Source organism: Hylaeus volcanicus, chromosome 3 (assembly GCF_026283585.1).
Source record: "Hylaeus volcanicus isolate JK05 chromosome 3, UHH_iyHylVolc1.0_haploid, whole genome shotgun sequence".
Lineage (NCBI taxonomy): Eukaryota > Metazoa > Arthropoda > Insecta > Hymenoptera > Colletidae > Hylaeus > Hylaeus volcanicus.
The window spans coordinates 15,238,254-15,258,201 of record NC_071978.1 but is presented as its reverse complement, the minus strand read 5'-3'; the positions used below and the strand labels follow the sequence as shown (position 1 = coordinate 15,258,201).

General features: G+C 29.4%; 4 protein-coding genes across 11 annotated transcripts; 2 read left to right on the top strand and 2 right to left on the bottom strand.

Moving 5' to 3' along the window:
* Window positions 1-831: 831 nt before the first annotated feature.
* On the bottom strand, window positions 832-6,923 carry LOC128874488 (CCR4-NOT transcription complex subunit 10-B). The gene is made up of 10 exons (XM_054119333.1): window positions 6,223-6,923; window positions 4,260-4,582; window positions 3,641-3,747; window positions 3,405-3,556; window positions 3,121-3,320; window positions 2,764-3,055; window positions 2,336-2,683; window positions 2,138-2,247; window positions 1,974-2,052; window positions 832-1,172 (listed from the first exon to the last, which is right to left on the bottom strand). Exons 1-10 carry the CDS (start codon window positions 6,635-6,637, stop codon window positions 1,117-1,119), a joined length of 2,082 nt encoding a protein of 693 aa, XP_053975308.1. The 5' UTR covers window positions 6,638-6,923; the 3' UTR covers window positions 832-1,116.
* A 586-nt stretch (window positions 6,924-7,509) lies between these two features.
* Window positions 7,510-10,954, top strand: LOC128873463 (zinc finger protein 595-like). Its single transcript, XM_054117058.1, has 4 exons — window positions 7,510-7,950; window positions 8,129-9,275; window positions 9,340-9,905; window positions 9,991-10,954. Exons 1-4 carry the CDS (start codon window positions 7,894-7,896, stop codon window positions 10,594-10,596), a joined length of 2,376 nt encoding a protein of 791 aa, XP_053973033.1. The 5' UTR covers window positions 7,510-7,893; the 3' UTR covers window positions 10,597-10,954.
* LOC128873464 (peptidyl-prolyl cis-trans isomerase FKBP8) lies at window positions 9,941-15,251 on the bottom strand. 6 transcript variants are annotated; one of them, XM_054117062.1, is made up of 6 exons: window positions 15,099-15,251; window positions 14,310-14,618; window positions 13,523-13,722; window positions 13,150-13,451; window positions 12,741-13,075; window positions 9,941-10,060 (listed from the first exon to the last, which is right to left on the bottom strand). In XM_054117062.1, the coding sequence occupies exons 1-5, from the start codon at window positions 15,126-15,128 to the stop codon at window positions 12,765-12,767; spliced, it is 1,152 nt and encodes a 383-aa protein (XP_053973037.1). In that variant the 5' UTR covers window positions 15,129-15,251; the 3' UTR covers window positions 9,941-10,060; window positions 12,741-12,764. The 6 variants fall into 6 exon arrangements, with proteins under 6 accessions (XP_053973037.1, XP_053973036.1, XP_053973035.1 ...); XM_054117061.1 differs by lacking the exon at window positions 9,941-10,060 and adding an exon at window positions 11,091-12,166; XM_054117060.1 differs by lacking the exon at window positions 9,941-10,060 and having other exon boundaries at window positions 12,446-13,075.
* Window positions 15,252-15,364: 113 nt separating this feature from the next.
* On the top strand, window positions 15,365-18,844 carry LOC128873465 (peptidyl-prolyl cis-trans isomerase 5). Of its 3 annotated transcripts, XM_054117067.1 has the most exons (5): window positions 15,365-15,383; window positions 16,564-16,637; window positions 16,972-17,179; window positions 17,314-17,498; window positions 17,565-18,223. In XM_054117067.1, coding segments are annotated over exons 1-5 (603 nt in total). In that variant the 5' UTR covers window positions 15,365-15,382; the 3' UTR covers window positions 17,700-18,223. The 3 variants fall into 3 exon arrangements, with proteins under 3 accessions (XP_053973042.1, XP_053973043.1, XP_053973041.1); XM_054117068.1 differs by lacking the exons at window positions 15,365-15,383; window positions 17,565-18,223 and adding an exon at window positions 18,688-18,844 and having other exon boundaries at window positions 16,208-16,637; XM_054117066.1 differs by lacking the exon at window positions 15,365-15,383 and having other exon boundaries at window positions 16,401-16,637.
* Window positions 18,845-19,948: the final 1,104 nt, after the last annotated feature.

Genomic DNA, 19,948 nt, shown 5'->3' with positions numbered 1-19,948 from the left:
AACCATTTTAAAGCTTAATGTTTCTACTTTTCGATACTTTAATCTTTTGTTATTTAAATTAGTATTTGGGGGGTAAACTCTGCTCTAAAGAGAGATTTTTTATAGGTAACAGTTTTCATTAAAAATTAACAACAAAATATACAATTATAGATTGAATTAATCGTTAAATAATTCAATTTAGATTTAAATAAAGTTTGCTCAATACCAAATTAACAAAAGTTGAATAATTGAAGATACAAAAACGGGAAATTAATGATTAAAATTTAAACAGTGGAAAATTGTCTCCGTTTTGTTGAGTTTCAGTATAAATGAAATATTAAAAATGAAGAATTACTTATCTGGAACATGTTAATGTAATACAAAAACCCGAGTTCCGAGTTGACGTTTTGTCAAACCGTATGGATTAGAAACCGTTCCAACATTTGCCGCAGGTGGTTTTCTCTTCAGAAATGTTTGCAGAATCCGATAACGTAGTATAAATTCGACCTAGGTGAATAACTTTTCATTAAAATACAAAAGTAATTCGTAAAAAATTCACGCATCATCACCTTTTTGAACTTCGGTGTTCATTTACAGGCATTCATTAGAGCAGATAATTCTAAAGGAATATGTCTTCGTATTTAGAAAACACTCCTCTATCGTTTAAGACTAAATAGAACTTTCTAGCGTTCGTAGTTTTCAAGTAGTATTACGTTTTCTCTCAAAATCGACCGTATTTACAAAATCGCGAATTTCTCGAAAACTAAGGGTGATGGAGCAATTTCACTCTCAGATTCGTATTTAGGACGAGGAACCCTATAAGAATCACCTAGTGGATATCGCGGAAAAAAAATCGTGTTGGACAGTGTAATTTACAAAGAATATGAGAATTATATTTGTAAAAATCCAAAAGAATATTTATACATACATGGAATTGTAGTTAAAGGAAAATTTTGCTAAATACAATTATTTTATTAATTATTTTTCTTTTACGATATATTGGAAGAATCGTCAATTCTATATATTACATATTTATTTACATACGCAGATGCGTATAATTTATTTACATTGATGAAAAGGAAATTTACAAAAAAATTAAATTAAATCGTGTCCCCTTCGCAAATATGAAGTTTACCGTCAACGATACTGCGGACAATGTTGTTTTATTATTGACCTCGAAATATCTGCGTGCCCTGTGACATGAAAAATAAATGTAGTCATTGTTACACCAAATTTTCATTCAGTTTTATTTCTTACATCCGACCTTGCCAAAGGTGTCCCTGTGTTACCGACTACGGATTCCCACAGCGTGTAGCGAAAATGCCAACTTTTACAAAACGCGACCGGATGCGTTATTCGGATTCCAAGAGCTGGATTCTGAATAGCGCAGACTACGAATCAACGAAACTGGTGTCAGCGATCGAACACCAATGCATGCGCTATGCTCAAGGTCTGTTCCCACGGGCCAAGCGCGTTATGCGAGGATTACGCGCTATATATAACCCACGGGCACGCGCCGCGGGCCTCTTAGTTCGCTCTTACAAGGAAAGCTTTTTAAATAGAGCTTTCAAATATTTTAACATATACGTATTTTTTATACTGGCCCGTTTTTATATTTTGGGGGGGTGAAACGACCCCCTAAAGTTTCAGCTGCAATAAGCTATTATTATAAACGAATTATTTTTTACAAAATGTAGGGCCAGATTTTATATGCAGATAAAAAACCATGAAACTTTTTCTTAAAAAGTTTTCTTCTATCTATAATAGTTTCGGAGATAGCCTATTGCAGCTGAAACTATAGGGGGTAGTTTCATCCCCTAAATATGAAAACGGGCCAATGTAAAAAAATACGTATATCTTATTTTTTGGTCCTTTAAAACATATCCAAAAATCAAAACAATCAGAGGCGGACACCTAAAAAGTTTGCCTTGTTAGTTCGACAACTTTGGCAGGGCCAGATATAACATATTTATAATTAAAAACATTAATATTACCTAGTTGCAATTCAATATATAAAGCTAACATTATTACATGTATAGGAACATCGCAATCCGGACCTTTCGACATCCAAACCTGAAAAAATATAATATTAAGCAAATACTTAAAAATAACATATTCATACTTATGGTATACATATAGATACACTTCTACTAATTACCTGTTTCAAGGTTTCTCCAGATTTATCAAGTTCACCACGGATTGCATAAGCTACAGCTAAATTATAACGGAGTACAGCAATACCCGTAGGAACAGTCGTCGGGTACCACACTACAAAACATAATTAATAATCATTTTATGTATAACTAACAATCAATAATTTCATGAAAGAATTCAATGTTTTGAAAATAATTCTTACTTTTTATAGGTTTTGAAATAACTTCATCAAGTTTTTCTTTATCTTTATCCTGGGTTTCAGGAATAGGTACAAAAGTATTTAAATCTTGAATATTTTCTGGTTTAAGATATTCAATTGCTTCGCTAATTTTGTCCATAAATATTAAACTTTCTCCAGCGTAAAGATTTCCCAGCATTCTATATGCCCCAGGTAATTTGTTAATATTTAATAACAATTTAGCGTGCTCAAGTGCAACGACATAATCGCCTAAACATAAACATACATAAGCTGTTGCAGCTAAAACACTAATCTTCAAATTTAATGCTTCCACAGCTGTAACTTGTGATACCACAGTTGAATGTTGAGCCCCTAAAAAGTTCTTCTTTTAATTATTAACGATAATAATCATGTTCGATGGTACTCATCCATTAAATATACAAATTAAATACCTAAATTATGGCCAGCTGTTAGCGATAAAGGCACTGTCTGTGGACTAGTGATAGTTGTCACTGGTACATTAAGATCGCTACTGTTTGGTAATAAAAATAATGCATTCTTTAAACAGAGAGATGCAAATTCTAAAGTTAGTTGTGGTATAGCAGAAGGAAAACCCTCAGGATGATAGTTTGTATCTTTGGAAAGAGAAGAAGCTAAAATAATTTTTCTATAAATTCCGGAACCAACAACTTTTTGAACTAAATCCTTTCTTCGTTTTGGAATATTAAAATCAACTTCATTTGTCTATAAATGATACCAGTATTAATTTTTTTCTCAAAAATATTAGAATACATAATAGGTAAACTTACTGGTTTGTGGCAATAAATGCAACACTCTGCAACTCTTAGCCAAAGCTTGGGATTATTATGAAGTTTTTGGGCAGCTTCCATAAAGCAATCAAAAGCAGCTGGTGCTTGGCCTGCATGTAATAATGACACACCTAAGCTATACATTAGTTCGTAATGTCTATTCCCACTGAGTGTGTATAACGGTTGAGAAGATAAAGGATCTAGATAAAGGATTTTTCATTTAAGAATTTATTTTGTATATCTAAATATAAGATAATGAAGTAAAAATTAACTATTATAATTACCACTGTCTTTCACCTGTACACTTTCTATTGCACATTTATTTTCATGTAAAGCCTTTCTCAGATAGAAACAAGCTAAATTTGGTTTGCCCATAGAAAGATGTAAACATGCCATGTTGTTGTAGTATAAAACAGCAGTTGACTCTCCACAAGTTCTAAAGTTATTAAAAATATTATTAATCTAAAGTCTTGATAGTAATTTGTAATGTTCACATAAACTAATTATAAGTATAACATACTTGAAATCTAAATTTTCCGATGTTACAGAGTTTAGTAATTTGATAGCTTTTCTGTAATTTCCTCTTAAATATTCAAGATTAGCTTTTAAAAACACAGTAGATATATTCTGAAAAGACAAATGTAAATGATTATGACATAGATAAATAAAATATTCGGTAATCTAATCTATACAAGCATATTATATTTTTATAGATAAGAAATAACTGCCCTTTATGATTACTAATTAACGTAGATTATGTTTGACATGCAAAACTTTTTTTTTCTGAATATGTTTTCTTAAACAATGATTCTATTATTTTTACCTTTAAAATTTAACCAATAAAGTATTATTTTTATTTTGATTTAGTATGCTAAATAAAGAAATATATTTATTCCATTTATCATCCTTTAATTATTTATGAGTGACTTTGATTAGAACTAATTTATGTGTAATAACTTCACATTACTTTCTTTTCTTAGATGTTTCATTCTAACTTATAAACAAAAATGATAAATTTCTTATCTATGAAAATATAATATGCCTGTACACATTAGATTATTAAGTTTTTATATTTATTATTATTAGGAGATTTAAAAAAAAGAAAGAAATAGTTTCATAATGGCATCATATTATCTTACTACAGGTGTACCCAGGGTAACTAAAGTTTTCCATTCCCTTTTACACAGTTTCAGTTGGTGCATCATTAAATATATTCTAGCTTTACATTTCAATAATTTCATTTTGAATGCATCAGTAACTGTATCGACCTCTTTTTTCTGTTCCTTCTGTTCTTTTATTGATTTCAATATACCTTCTTTATCAACAGGTGTAATTTTAGAATTATCAGTAGATATAAGTTGATTTTCTATGTAATTAATTAAGGATAATGCTGCATCCGGTTGATCCGTTACAATATGTAATTCTATTAATAGGAGACAAACTTTATGTGCAAGTGATTCTTCTGAAAAAGAAAATAATATATATATCTATATCTCTATATATATATATTAAATTCAACATCATTAAATTACTTTTTAACACTTAATTGGCTTGTTGGTTAAAAATAGCTATCTAAAAAACTTATGTAAACAGCCGGGCAGACATTAATACCCATCTAGACTTTGTTGTAGATTAGAGCTTTCAAGCTAGTGATCACAATAATTATCAATTTCTTCATAAATTTAATTATTAGACAGCAGCAGTCATAAAACAAAAATAAAAGATTTTTTTTAGAAAGAATAATTTCATGTTTCAAGCATTATCACTCTTATCACTTTTTGTTTTCAATAATGATAAATATCAATAAAAATGATTTCTGATCATAATTTACTTTAGTTTCTTAATAATACATATTTCTTGCCATTTTTAATAGCGTAAAATATAAATATTCGAATTAAGTAAAAAAATCTTCAAACAGGGACTTTGAAGAGTAGTCATATTAAATATTATAAGAAATAATGATAAATATGAAAGTTATAGCAAAATTTATAATGGTTCTTCATATATTATTGCTTTATACAGAATTTTAATATGGGCTAATGAATTAATTTTCTTTTTATGAATTAAAACACATATGCTGGATGACAGAAACATAACATTTATTTATTTAATTCACATGGTTTTCCATATGATAAACAAAAAAAATAATCTCTAATTGTAACATCGCAAGAATATTCAAACACCTCAGCAAATATAATACTTGTACATCAAGCATATACATTTATAAACAAAATTATAATAATTTCAGTATTTGGTTGGATATTCTTTGTGGTTAATAACATTCTATAGATGTCCAGGCATGCTAAGTATAAAATTCTGGAAATACACCTTCACTTTTCCATTGGTCGTATTTTTAGTTTTTTCTTTGTCTTTATAATTGTATTTTGAATAGTGCAATCTAATAAATCCCATAGATTTTCTGTAGAATATAAATCTGGTGACTGTGGAGACAGAAATGATACTTTTGAACAATTATATATTAAATATTCCTGAACACTTCATGACTTATATTTTGAATCATTATCCTGGTAAAACGTCAAAATATGATAAATGTTCATATTGGTAGTTCTTCTTATTAAATTTTATTTTAAAATAGTTAAATAGTTAAATTTTTCTATCAAAAATCTACTCCATAAAAATTAAATCGCCTACTTTTGTTGTTGAAATACAACCTCAAATCATCGAACTTTATCCTTTTCCCAATGATAAGTAACTAAGTGTATAAATGTTAAATAAACTATATTTTCCTGTATGTCTTCTGTTTATAAATGTTTACATGGACGATTCAGCTGATTTTCTAAAACAAATATACCAAATACAATATTGAATTTAAATATTTTTGCGACATTAAAATCAAACATTCTTTATTATTCATTGAAATTACATTATATGAAAATTTACGTAAATTAAAGAAATAAATTTTGTTTCTCTCACCCACGGTAAATGATTAAATTCATTACATAATCATTAATTTATTAAGACCATATTAAAATTACATACAAAACAATAACATACAACATACCATGCTGTCCAAATACTAACATGAGTCAATGTATGCAGTTTACCGTAATATTTTAGTGAACTACATTATTGTTTACATACCCATAGGTTCTATAAAAGCAAATAATCTATTCATAATTTGAAGTGCAGCATTATATTGTTTTGTATGATACAATAAAATTGCTTGATTATACCGCATAACACATTTCTCGATATCATCTATCGTTTCAGTTGAATCTGTTGTAGACATTTGTCCACATATTGCGTTCAAACTTTTCCTTAACAACTCAGTTTTCTTCAAATCATTTTTGTAACACTCTACTACAACTTTATTATGCATTACTTTCAAGTCTTTGGGTCTCAGAGTTTCCAGTTTATTTAAATATGACAAACAACTGACATATGCACCTTTCTGAAATTCAGAAAGTGCATTCTGAGCCAACTCGCGTTCTTGTTCCGTTATAACTACTGAACCAATATCTTTGGTTTGTGCTTCAGATGTCTCACTCATATTCATTTGTTACACAGTAATATTTAACTTTATAAAGTTCTCACAATAATCAAACTTATTTCTCGTAATTTAATGTTGAATAATTTTTAAACAAATCCACATTTGACACTCGCAAAGGTTAAATTTACATCAAATGATTGTAAAGGATCTCCATACTTTTCAACAAAAAATTATTAAAAGCAAAGTATATACAAAATGATATTAAAACAGTTATTAGTTAAAAATATTATTGCGTGCATTTGCATGCACTGGCATACATTTCAAACAAATCTAAACACTTGCCAAAACCACAAACGAGCTAGAGAATAGACTGGACATTGAAAAGAACTTTCTGACCTCTAATTCGAGATTAGTTTACATTCCGCAGAGGTACAAGCAGCGCTACTGTTGAGTGATTCTGGGGGATTTTCTGCTAAATGTCACTAGTGCACTAGACTGTTAGGTCCGACATAAATGAAATTTTTATTTGCAAGTTTTCCATAAAAACGCTTTGTAGCTCGATAGGTTTGCTTCTCTTGATTACGAAATGAATAATCATTATGTGTTTCTTTCATTATTGTGTCTGGAGAACGTAAAAAACTGTTTCGTAGTTCACCTACAGTCCGTTGATGGCGCTAGTTTAGCTCTTGCGAACCAATCAAAGCAGAGATGGGCAAAACCCTAGACTTCGAATAAATCTGAAGTTTGGCGATATATTTGTCTCTTTTCCTTCTTTGGAAAATGTTCTAAAGAGGAAAGGAGATAGACATATCGGCAAACTTCAGATTTATTCGAAGCTTAGGGTTTTGCCCATCACTGAATCAAAGTAGCAATACAGGGTGTCCCAAAAATGTTGTAACACCTTGAAAGGGGTGGTTTCAAATCATCCCCCGAACCACCCATTTCAAGGTGTTACAACATTTTTGGGACACTCTTACAATGAAATAGTTACGTTCTGTAAACCATGTTTATCAATATAAAAAATGTAACACAGTGCAAGTTAAAATACTATAAACAAAAAAATGCACTTTTATATAGCTTTTTAGTAACTTAATCAGACTTCTAGATGTCAAACAATTAATGGATGTCTCCAAACCATCTCAATTTGTTATGTATCTGATCGATTTTTTTAGGTTATATTCAAGCACAATTATTTGATAAAAGTCGTAGAATATTTGATTGATTTTAATTTTTGCTCAACAAATATTATATAGATTTAATGCGTCATCGTTAAATAAACAATTATTCGTGGTTTATTATTATCTCCTGAAATAATTTATACAATGTCAAATGATAAAAATCAATCTAAAATACTATCGCTTCATTCATTTGGCAAACAGGTAAGATATTTTCAAAAATAATTTGAAAAATTGTATAATCTGTAGATTATTGGTTAGAATAGAATATTGCTTATGCAGATTATAAAATGGTAAAACAATTTTTCAAAAACTATATAATTTTACAATAGATCAACTCTGATAAGAATATACTTAATGAATTTAATATTTATTTTATCAGGATGTTTCGATATTACAAACGGTACAAAACATGTCTTTGGAAACTAATGAAGTTGTGACATTCGATTATTTACAAGGATGTGCAAACAGTTTTGGAAGTAAAGATTCTGGAATAAATTTATCACCTATCCCTACAAATAACTCGAATACAGAATTACAATTAGAAAATGTAAATAACAGTTACAGAAATACCAATTTGGACAACATGGATTTTAATTTATACAAAATTGAATATATTTCTGTGCAAAATGCAGTTAATTGTCCAAATGAATTAAAGAGTAAATATATAATATCAAACCATCTGAAGATGGAAAATGTAACAAAACCTATTGTCCCATTTGACAAAAGAAGTATTTATATTGATAATACAAGATTAATACCAACCATAGACAGTAATATGGTTAATCCAGTGAATGCAAAAGGTAACAATGTACCTATTAAAATAAAAAAGCCTTTTATAATTGAAACAAATATTTTTACACAAATTAAAGATAAATCGCATACTTTAGAAATTAATGACAAAAATTCAAACAATGAAAATAATGATCCTGAAACTAAATTTGTAACAGCAACTAATCAAAACAAAATTAAAGTAAATGGTATAGATGTATTAAATAAACAAGTTAAAACGTGTGGCCAATGTTCAATGACATTTAGATACAAAAGACATTTGGACCGGCATTTGGAAGGTCATCAAAAAAATAATTGTTCTCATTGTAATGCAAAATTTGCAAGGAGAAAACACCTTGAGATACATTTATTTCGTTCACATGGAGAAAGAGCAACAAAGTATCCACATTCCTGTGATGTATGCTCTCGTAGTTTTCCTAAACGTACTTTACTAAATCGCCACCGAGCAAAACATAACTATGAAAATGGCAAGGTTTGTTCAGAATGCGGAGAAATGTTAAGAGCAGAAGATGACGATAAGGAACACAAAGAAAATCATTGTACAAAGAAGCAGTTCAAATGTAAAAGATGCTTACAAACATTTAGTATCGAGCAAACATATTTAATTCATATACAAAATCATGATAATCATAAATGCACAAAATGTGATGTTACTTTTGCATCTAAAAAGAAAGTACATGAACATTACAAAATGGTACATTCTTCAAAAATGAATCATAGTAAATTATCAAATAATGGTGAGTTTTTAAGAAGGATAACGAAAGATATATTTAATGTTCATAAGAAATCGTTATTTTGTAGGTATCTATTTCTGTGCTGATTGTAGACATACTTTTATTAAGAGGGATGATTATTCTCGTCATTTAGAGTCTACTTCGCATCTTAGTAAAATACACAGTGAAGCACTTCCAAGGGACACTTTTACTTGCCTAATTTGTTCCAAAAAGTTAATTTCACAAAGAGCACTTGATCAACATGTTAGACGTATACATAAGGGAGAAAAAAGATTTGCATGTAATATATATGGTTGTCCATTTCAGTGTGCAAGAAAATCAGACTTAGATAGGCATAAACAGTTACATGTAGAGCAAAGGAACATTGTATGTGAACAGTGTGGTAAAACTTTTACTAGTGTTAGTATTCTTAATGATCATGTTCTTTATGTACATAATAAAGAGAGGCAATTTATATGTGAAGAATGTGGTAAAGCATTTAAACGAAATAGTTTATTGAAGAGACATAAATTATCTCATCAACAATTTCGGCCATTTGTTTGTATGCAATGTAGCACTGCTTTTAAAAGATCCCATCATCTTACTCGCCATATGGAAACTTGTCACAGAATTACATTTGAAAAGAAGAAAAAGGTAAACTCAATTATATATTTCTTTCCTAAGATAATGCAAATTATTTCAAGGAAATGTACATTTACAATAACGTAATTTTCAACAGGTTGTAAAACTCATGAAAACAGAAGATGGCCACCTTGTTCCAGTACCAGAAAAACCCAGAAAGCTTAAGCCTAAAAAACATACAATTAAAGGAGGATTTAATGCAGTTATAACATCAAATGAAAAAGTTGAATCTTCTGAAAATACGGACATCGTTAATGAACATTTTGATTCATGTTTGGAATTACAATCACTGCCTAATTCTGACGATCTCTGTGAAAATTCAACACTACCATTAGAACTTACTAATTTATTATCTTCAACAGATTCTACCCCTCATGTTCTTTCATTAGTAGATATTAATACAGAGCAGATTGTTACTGTAGAAGTTACTAGTCCAAAGACCTTAACAATGAATGATCTCGTAGATCAGTTTGATACAAATTGTACTGAAATATTGAATCTTAGTAGTTATCAAGATTTGGAATTTCAACATGGAATTTTAAATACGGATCAACATTTTTACGACCATTCAAATTATTCTGAATTATCATTAGGAGCTGTTGAAGGAACGTCATTTTTTGTAGATTCAAATATTAACAAGATAGATAATTTGCAGATGGAAAATTATTTAAATCAACCATTTCCATTATTTTTAAATCTTTAATCAAACCGAAGAAAATACAACTGAAAACTTAAATCATCTTTATGTATTTTTTTGTAATTATTACGGCTTCGAATTGTATATATCGTATACAAAGTTGTATAAAAAATACCTTAAACTGCCTAAGTTACTTTAAATATGTATAATTAAAAATTTTTAATCAACAACGAACAAAAAAATGTGATACGTTTTATAATACTTAGTCTTCGTCGAAATTTATTATGCATTTAGTAAACTAAAATAATTGTAATTTTTGTTTATTTATAATTGTTTATATTAAATTTTATACAAAAAATGTATAATGTATAAATGGCATAAAAATTTAGTTGTTTTATCTTAAAAATATACTTTTTAATCAATACATCTAGTGTTTACTTTTTATTTATTAAATCCAAGAAATTTCCATTATTGCAATTAGCGTACATCGTTACATACAAAGGTTACAAACTGTTATAAACATAATGATACAACACGTACAGCACTTTTCCATATTATTAAAGGCAATACAGATATTTAAAGTACTCAAGTGAAACTCTTGTTGTATGATTAACTACATTAGTTACATCAGACAAAAGGAACAAATTTGTGATTGTGAATATTTGTATAAAAAATACAGGGTTAGTTAAATAAAATACTCATTTTATCTAACGACATAAGGAAAATTTATTTAAATAATTTCCAACTTGAATATGCAAATATACAGAATACATTGGTATATACAACATGTATAATATGTATGTATATACATAGCATATTTGAAGAAAAAAAATGTGGAACAAACTAATCATTATTATTAAGTAGGCATTCTCTCGGTTAGAACACAGATTACCGTATTCGTATTCAGTAAATGCAGATTATTGAGAAATAAAAATTGCATAATAATAAAGCTTAATTACGTTGTACCATTATTTTGTATTTAATAACACAATCTGTCCAATTCCATACTACCTTGATATCAGATCACATTTATATTATGTTTAAATTCAATTAACATTTGTTAGCTACATCATTCTATCCTATTTAATAATATAAACAACCTGATTGTCTTTTATCTCAGACTAAAATATTTTCTTTATATACATAAAACTAAAAAGTATTCACATACTCTTTGCACATACATGATTGCATATATTTTACATATGTTTTCTATCGTTCATCTAGTATTTTCTAGCATCTACATACATATATCTTGTGTGGTTTTAGCATTAGATTATCATACATTTTATACATTTTTTAAAAATATTAACGTATATTTTATGTACTGTTTTGTTAATTTTGCACATAAATACATATATTCTGCATTTATTTCAAGTTCTGCATATTTATATATGATGAAATGTGCATAAACATTGATAATCTAATCATTACTATACAAGGTAGTTTATGCAACTGCATATCTTGGTTAACTCCTATAGTATACATAATATACAGTTGTATAAAAAAGTTTATATCAATTCTTTTTATAAGTACAGATGTTTTTGAAATTTCAAGGTCTACTTTGTTATTTTAAATGGTATGCCGTATTTCTTATAAAATAACGAAGTTAATTTTAAAATCTCCAAAATGCCTCTACCTAAAAAAGGAACATATGCATTGTGTAATGTGCCCTTTCGAGTCATGCAACTTTTACATAATACATTTTTTCATATAATACATGCTTTCAGAGTTAATCAGGGTATACTTGTTGCATGAATTATCCTGTATATCTTTAATATTACAATTACTAATTAAACCACATATGACAAATAAAAGCGATTTAATGTTTTTTTTTCATTCGATTATTGATACTAAGACATAAATAGTTCGTATAGTCAACACGATAGTCAATATGAAGTATTATTATTTATTAATATTTTTATGTTCTGAGATATTTAATGCTGGAACATGTGTTATATGAACAAAATTTTACAGATATATACTTTAGATGAAATATATTATTCACAACATGTACATTCTTAATTTTATATTTCTTTTAACACCATGTATATTGTATAGTATGGTAATGTATTTTGAGGCACCAAGTTTTTACAGCTTCTTTGTTTTTATAGCTATATTAGTTTATAGACAATTGCGATAAAAAATGCTTAATCATATATTAGTACATTTTACAATATTTGTCTTAGGTATTATTTTTCAATTTCATTTACCTTTTAGGTTTAGTCTGTTTTCCTTCACGAAACAACTCTATATAGAAGTACACCCACTAATGCTGCAGTTGCTCCTCCAATTAAACTCCATGTAAGCTTTGATACAGTTCCACTTTTATTTTCTTTTTTCATATTTTTTGAAACCGAATTGTTAATTTTAGATGTACCAAGCATTTTACGATAGAGATTTTTCTCATGTTGAGCATCTTTAGCATTCTTTTCTTTTAAAATGGCTAGTTCTACTTGAATCGCTTTTGTTTCTGGTTCTAATTTTGCTGCCTGAAGTAATGTTTGATATGCCAATGCATGCTCTCCTTTATAATGCAAAAGTTTTCCTATAAATATATATTGTGTTTAGAATATGTAATTTATTATGTACTGTACCAAACATGATCTTTATTAATATTACCTTTTCTGAACAATGCCTTTACATTTTGAGGTTGACAACTCAAAACACTTTCTACACTTTTTAAAGCTGCATCATAAGCTTGTGTTTTCATTTGTGCAGCTGCTAAATTATTGTACACTTTCATACGATCCTCCAATAAAGCTTGCAATTCTGCATCAGTAGTAGAGTCTTCTACTTCATTTTGATAAGACGTACGACTTTCCATTGGTAATAAGAACTGTAATGCTCTTCGGTAACACTGAATTGCTAGTGTTGGTTCATTACGAGTAAACCACCAATTTCCGCGTTCTCGTTTGTTGTTGCTTTAAAATAATAAGAATATATAATTAACTGTTATTTCAAATACTATAAATGTTTTTACTAAATTACTTACCCGATTTCTTTTCGTTGATTAGTGCTAAGACTGTCTATTTCTTCTTCTAATTCGATAGATTTCAATTCAACCATATACGAAATGACAGCATCAGGTGGTATGTTTGGTTGTTTTCCTAAATGACCATAAGCAAATCTTGGATCTACTTCAATTTCAGCAACTTCATCTAAATCCATAAGTGCAATTGCCAAGTCCAATCCCTATAATTAAAGAGTATAATTAATTAACAAAATAATTGAATTAATAACTATTATAAATTGTTATAAATGATGCATAATCCATTAAAGAGATAGTCAAGCCTCAACATTTTTTTCAAGATATGCTTTTACTGGGGAATAATTTTATTACTTGTAGTATGCATCATTTGAATACCATCAAATTATTATATTGTAATGTTATTTAGGTAAAATTTGTTTTTTTTATTCAATATGTTTAGAAAACTTTGATCCTTCTTAACAAAATGAAAGCAGCAGTTTTTTTAAACATTCTGCTTCTGAAACATGGAAGATATATCTTTTTAAATAATAGTTACATCAACAAATATCTTTTCAGATTTCCTAAAAGTCCATGATATTTGCTATTAAAAAATCACATATTTATGTAACTAAATGAAATTATAACAAAGCATTCACCAAATAACAAACAATAAAATATATCAATTTCAAGAGATTACAGTTATTTGTTTCTTAAGAATACAAAGTTAAAGACTCAACTATTTCCTTAATGCTTCAAAGAATACCTACTATTCATTTAAAAAGAAATTTTAGAAGTAAATGGTATACAACACCTGAATCACTTCAACGTCACCTAATTGAATTTTAAGATCTTCGTATTCTTCAACTACTGTACCATCTTTTAGTTTGCCAGTAATTTTTAGAATACAAATGTCAGATCTGCTTGGTCGTGTTCCATTTTTACCCGGTTTTACAACTTTCTTTTTTAACTGTCCATTTCCTAAGATATCTATCCATTCGTCAGTTGGATGATCATTTAAAGCTGCCTCAGTCAATGGATCTTTTGGATCCACATCGAAATTTAGCTCTTCTTTAATGAAATCAGCTTGGGTTACTCCTGGTTGAACTGGTTCATCTTCCATCTTTAAGATTTCAATAAACTACTGAATTTGTATAAAATAGAAAATAGAAAAATTATAACGAAAAATGTTTGAAAAACTTTGCTCAAAGAAATTAATATAGATTTACGTTACATTGAAAAATAAAACACTTTTATCAAAAACTAATTTTATTATAAATAAAAACAAAATTGAAATTCATAACAGTACTAGCTCATTTTCAATTCACGATAGAGAATATGTCATGTTTATCAGAAATAACAACGCTATTCACGTAATTATAAAAAATATTGATCGAAGTTGCTAACAGTGGTTAAAAATTTCGTATTTTATTTAAAAAATCGACAATGATTGACAACACGAAATATGCAATGAATATATAATCGACTGTAGAAAAATGCACACTCATTTGATAATCGCAAAATACGTGACATGTTAACTTATTATATTACAATACAATGTAGTTACTGTCTGTCAAATAATTGTTCTAAAAACAATACACACCTTCTTACTTTCAAACGTCTCAAGAACCATTAGAAATGTTATAAAATAATATCGTACTTCCGTTTATTTGCAAAGCATGCGACCATGCGATTGCATGCGATACTGTGCGACACCGGTTGGCTTCACTTATAACTGCTTATAACATGAAGTGAGCTGCACAAAATACAAGATCGAAAATGTTCAATTGATAGTCGAATTTTCATCGAATTTACTACATTGTGATTATGTAATAAATCAGTGAAATTATTTGATTCTTTCATTTTACTGGAATAAGGTTATGATCAAGTAACTGATTTTACTTTGTCTCTTGTAACTAATAAAATTTTAACTAACCACTAACATTAAATATAAAAGAAATTGTCTTGTTGATAACACCAAATAGTAAAGCTGAAAATAGTAATTCCTTTCTTATTTGACATTGACATGTGTGATTGTTTTTTACTTGAACAAAAACATTCCGACCCCACAAATGCTTATTTGGTCGTTTTATTACAACTGCTTCTGTATAATTTAACTATACAGGGTGTCCCAAAAATGTTGCAACACCTTGAAAGGGGTGGTTCGGGAGGTAATTTGAAACAACTTTTTCCTTAGCGAAAATGTTGTCCGAGGTGCGAAAACCCCGACCAATCAGAGCGCGCTCTTTTGTTAGTATCTGCTTAACGAAGTCTCGGACAACATTTTCGCTAAGGAAACAGTTGTTTCAAATCACCTCCCGAAGCACCCCTTTCAAGGTGTTACAACATTTTTGGGACACCCTGTATATCGGTATATGCATATATGTATGTATACTAGGAACATCGGACTGCTCCGCCCCTAAAAATTTGACGCCCCGGGCGGTTGCCCGACTAATGCCGGCCCTGTCTGTTCGTGGAAAAAGCAACTTGTTTGTGAGAAAACTTTGTTCGTTTGTTTCAACATTTATATTTGTACTTTAACGCGAACAAAATCAGATATAAAAGGTTGGAATTATGTCTACACGTTTGACAATACTTTATCGAAATATGTGGAGTCGTTTTCGGCTTATGACAGAACAAATATTCAAACAAAAATTTTAAAAATATATTTTTTGAATATTTTTTTAATATGACTGGGCTAAATAGGCATAAAAATATAACAGATTGTAATAAAAAACAGAGTTAAAAAGATATTTCAGCAGATTTATCTGTATGCACAAATTATACCCCTCTTTGACCATAACTTGTTTCAACTTTCTATTAAATTTTTTTGATTCCGTCTTAGTAGAATTTTTTGTACGTTACTGCATAAGTGAATGTAACCAATCGAATGATCCCACATTTCTAATGTATGCGCACGCGCAAGGGATCCACATTCCACTGTGTTCCATTCAGACCATTCTGACCAATTCTGACAGAGCGCACTCCAGCTTCAGCGAGAAGTCTTTGTCCCGTAAACTCCTATTGAATTAAAGTCCCTTTATTAATAATGAAATTACTTTTATTAGTGGGTTTCGTGCTATCGGTCTTTAGTTCGAGTACTAATGCTGACGATAAAAAGGGCCCGAAAGTGACAGACAAGGTAAATAAAACAACTATAACGGTATATACGAAAATAGTAACAGACGCGTTAACAAAGAATATCTGTTTTCGTATAAAATAGGTAAAAATAAATTTTTCGAAAACAATTGCGACACTTTTATAGAATATTATTTTCGTGCTTTTTTTAAACGCTTTAACTTTCATCAATATATATTTTCATTCATCTTTAACACGTACATATTGAACGTGTTAACGTACATATTTCAAGTATATTTATTAATATTTTCTAAATAAAAATAATATATAAAAAAAGGAATTGAACTCTGTCATAAATTTAGAAAATTCCAAAGCAATAAATCAATGTATGCACATAGGTATGGTTTGATATCAGCATTGATGGCAAACCAGAGGGAAGAATTGAAATTGGACTTTTTGGAAAGACTGTTCCAAAGACAGTTCAGAACTTTGTAGAATTAGCTAAAAAACCTCAGGGAGAAGGATATAAGGGTAGCAAATTCCATAGAGTTATTCGTGAGTTTATGATTCAAGGAGGAGATTTTACAAAAGGAGATGGAACTGGAGGTTTGATTGTGGTTTTTTTTAGAATATAAAATCGATATACCCAATTTCACTCGATATGAAATATTAACTTCATTTTATAAAATTTGTTTGTCTTGCATAATTTTATATTAAATATATTTTTTTTTAATTTTTAGGACATAGTATTTATGGAGCTCGCTTTGAAGATGAAAACTTCAAATTGAAGCACTATGGAGGAGGATGGTTATCTATGGCAAATGCTGGAAAAGACACTAATGGTTCTCAGTTCTTTATTACTGCCAAACAAACTCCATGGCTTGATGGTAGACATGTTGTTTTTGGCAAAATTATCAAGGGAATGGTATGTTACATTATTCAGACATATTATAATATTTTGTACATATTTTACATAAGAATAATTCTATAGGATGTTGTACGAAAAATTGAAAAAGTAAGTACCGATACTCGTGATAGACCAACAAAGGATGTTGTAATTGCTGATTGTGGAGCAGAAGTTGTAGCAGAACCATTCAGTGTATCTAAGGAAGATGCTACTGACTAAGCATTACATTTTTATTTTTTAAAGTTGATACTAACTGTGTTTGATAGCTACATATTAAAAGTACAACTTTTCTTACTTGAATACATTAATTTCATAATTCTATATGCCTCTACATTTGATTTAGTAGGAAAAATGTACTATTAAAATCTTTACTCTAAACATTGGTAGAAACATCATACACGTCAATATAATTGTTTAATATACTGTTGACAGTATTCATATATCATAATTCCTCAAAATATGTTTAAAATAAATAGAACAATTATTTATAATTATTTATGAAGATTCGGTACAAAATCTTTATTTTTAATAATATCTACTTCCAGACATTCAAAACGATCCATATACCTAAAACAGAACATACAGAGTTAAGAAAACACAAAATTGTATGAAAGAGAAGTTACCATACATTGTTATTGTATTCTAACTTGAATAAAAACGTACATTATGTCAGAATGCGCAATAAATTTTATATATGTATAATCGCATTTTTTAACGTAATAAATATAATTTGTTTAAAATAATGTATTTTACTATTTTCCTTTTATCTGTTGTTGATTTTACTTTTTATGCGAGTAAAATACAGAGTATCTCATTAGATGCAATAATCTCCCGAATTGTAAGTCATTTAAAAAAGTGTTTCAAAAGGAATGTCTTTACAAATCTCTATATATATTTCCTTTTTTTTTAATGAAATTGTTTATATGAGCATGTAATCCATTTCGAGACAAATTCAATGACGTACAACACATTGACGTTTTAAGATTATTCAAAATTATTTAGTGTCGTTTAAAATTTTCCTTTGTTATACACTGAGAAATTGTATCTTCGGTGTCGTCGCAAATATACTCAGTACCTCACAAAACATGAAATTCGTGATTTTGAATAACTGTATTAAGACTTTTTCAACACCAAAATCATATTTACAGTTTCAATGCATAATACTAATATAATTAAAAATGATATTTCATATCATTGTTTATTTCAGGTTACTTCGGGTTATCTTTATGACCGAATTAAAATACTTCAGTAATGGAAGTCTTGAAGGTAACAATGGTCAATTTCGAACGCTATTAAATGACCTTAAAAAACCAAAGTATTGTAGATCAATGAATTTTTTACGGAATGGGCTGAAGCTCATTTACACTACAATATGACTATTTATTTGAATAAAGATATTTAATTCTATTAAAAAAAAAAGTGCCACCTTGAAATCTTGAAAACATGTCTACCTAGAGAAGATTGGTGACCATCATAAAATTCCTCCCTCGAAATAGTCAATGTTTTATTTTAAACTATTTTTAAAGTTTTGAACTATTTTACCCCCATTGTGTAACACCTTGTATAACAGGTGCATTTTTACATGAGTATTATACACAGGGCCGGCGTTAGGGGGCGGTCGGGCAACCACCCGGGGCGCCAGATTTTTGAGGGCGTCGCAGTCCGGTGTAGATTAGTAAAGCTGCTATATATTGTAGTTTAACAATCTTTACAATCTAGCTACAGATTCATCGTTTAATATTATTACCTTGTCTTCTTTTCTTAAAAATTTTAAGCCTCTGGAGGGGCGCCAATATTGCTAAAACCGGCTCTGATTATACACTAGTATGACATTCTCACAAATCTCATTGTCTCAATTACAGATTATCAAATCAATTTTACTCGATGCATGTTCGTTATACAGGGTGAGGCATTTAGAACAGGCCACCTGAATAATTTGATTATTTTTAGTAGTAGAAAAAGAAAAGTGCCAAACAAGAGTTGTTTGATTTCGAAGGGGACGTAACGTGGTATCAATAATTTTTTTATTGGTGGATGCGATAGGTGATAGAGTCTCAAAAAATTCATATGTATTTTGCAATAACAGATGGACTGCCGGTCAAGTGCAGGGCAATCTGAACAGGGCCGGCGAAGGGGGGAGGGGGGGGGCAATTGCTCGGGACGCCAGATTTTTGGGGGCGCCGCAGTCCGGTGTCCCTAATATATCAATACACCGATATACAGGGTGTCCCAAAAATGTTGTAACACCTGGAAAGGGGTGGTTCGGGAGGTGATTTCAAACAACTTTTTCCTTAACGAAAATGTTGTCCGAGGCTTCGTTGAGGAGATATTAACGGAAAACACTGACCAATCAGAGCGTGCGTAGCGAAGGCTATGCGCTAAACGGCCGCGCTCATACGTTACCGCGGGCGCTCCACCAGTATACTCGCGCTCTGATTGGTCTGTGTTTTCCGTTAATATCTTCTTAA

Coding starts and splice junctions, on each gene's coding strand:
- LOC128873465 (XM_054117066.1), top strand. CDS start 16,545: ATGAAATTACTTTTATTAGTGGGTTTCGTGCTATCGGTCTTTAGTTCG. Junction 16,638..16,971: donor GCCCGAAAGTGACAGACAAG/GTAAATAAAACA, acceptor GTATGCACATAG/GTATGGTTTGATATCAGCAT. Junction 17,180..17,313: donor AAAAGGAGATGGAACTGGAG/GTTTGATTGTGG, acceptor TTTAATTTTTAG/GACATAGTATTTATGGAGCT.
- LOC128873464 (XM_054117062.1), bottom strand. CDS start 15,128: ATGGTTCTTGAGACGTTTGAAAGTAAGAAG. Junction 13,723..14,309: donor GTGACGTTGAAGTGATTCAG/GTGTTGTATACC, acceptor CTTTAATTATAG/GGATTGGACTTGGCAATTGC. Junction 13,452..13,522: donor AATCAACGAAAAGAAATCGG/GTAAGTAATTTA, acceptor ATTATTTTAAAG/CAACAACAAACGAGAACGCG.
- LOC128873463 (XM_054117058.1), top strand. CDS start 7,894: ATGTCAAATGATAAAAATCAATCTAAAATACTATCGCTTCATTCATTT. Junction 7,951..8,128: donor TTCATTCATTTGGCAAACAG/GTAAGATATTTT, acceptor TTATTTTATCAG/GATGTTTCGATATTACAAAC. Junction 9,906..9,990: donor CATTTGAAAAGAAGAAAAAG/GTAAACTCAATT, acceptor AATTTTCAACAG/GTTGTAAAACTCATGAAAAC.
- LOC128874488 (XM_054119333.1), bottom strand. CDS start 6,637: ATGAATATGAGTGAGACATCTGAAGCACAAACCAAAGATATTGGTTCA. Junction 3,748..4,259: donor TTACCCTGGGTACACCTGTA/GTAAGATAATAT, acceptor TTGTCTTTTCAG/AATATATCTACTGTGTTTTT. Junction 3,321..3,404: donor TGTACAGGTGAAAGACAGTG/GTAATTATAATA, acceptor TCCTTTATCTAG/ATCCTTTATCTTCTCAACCG.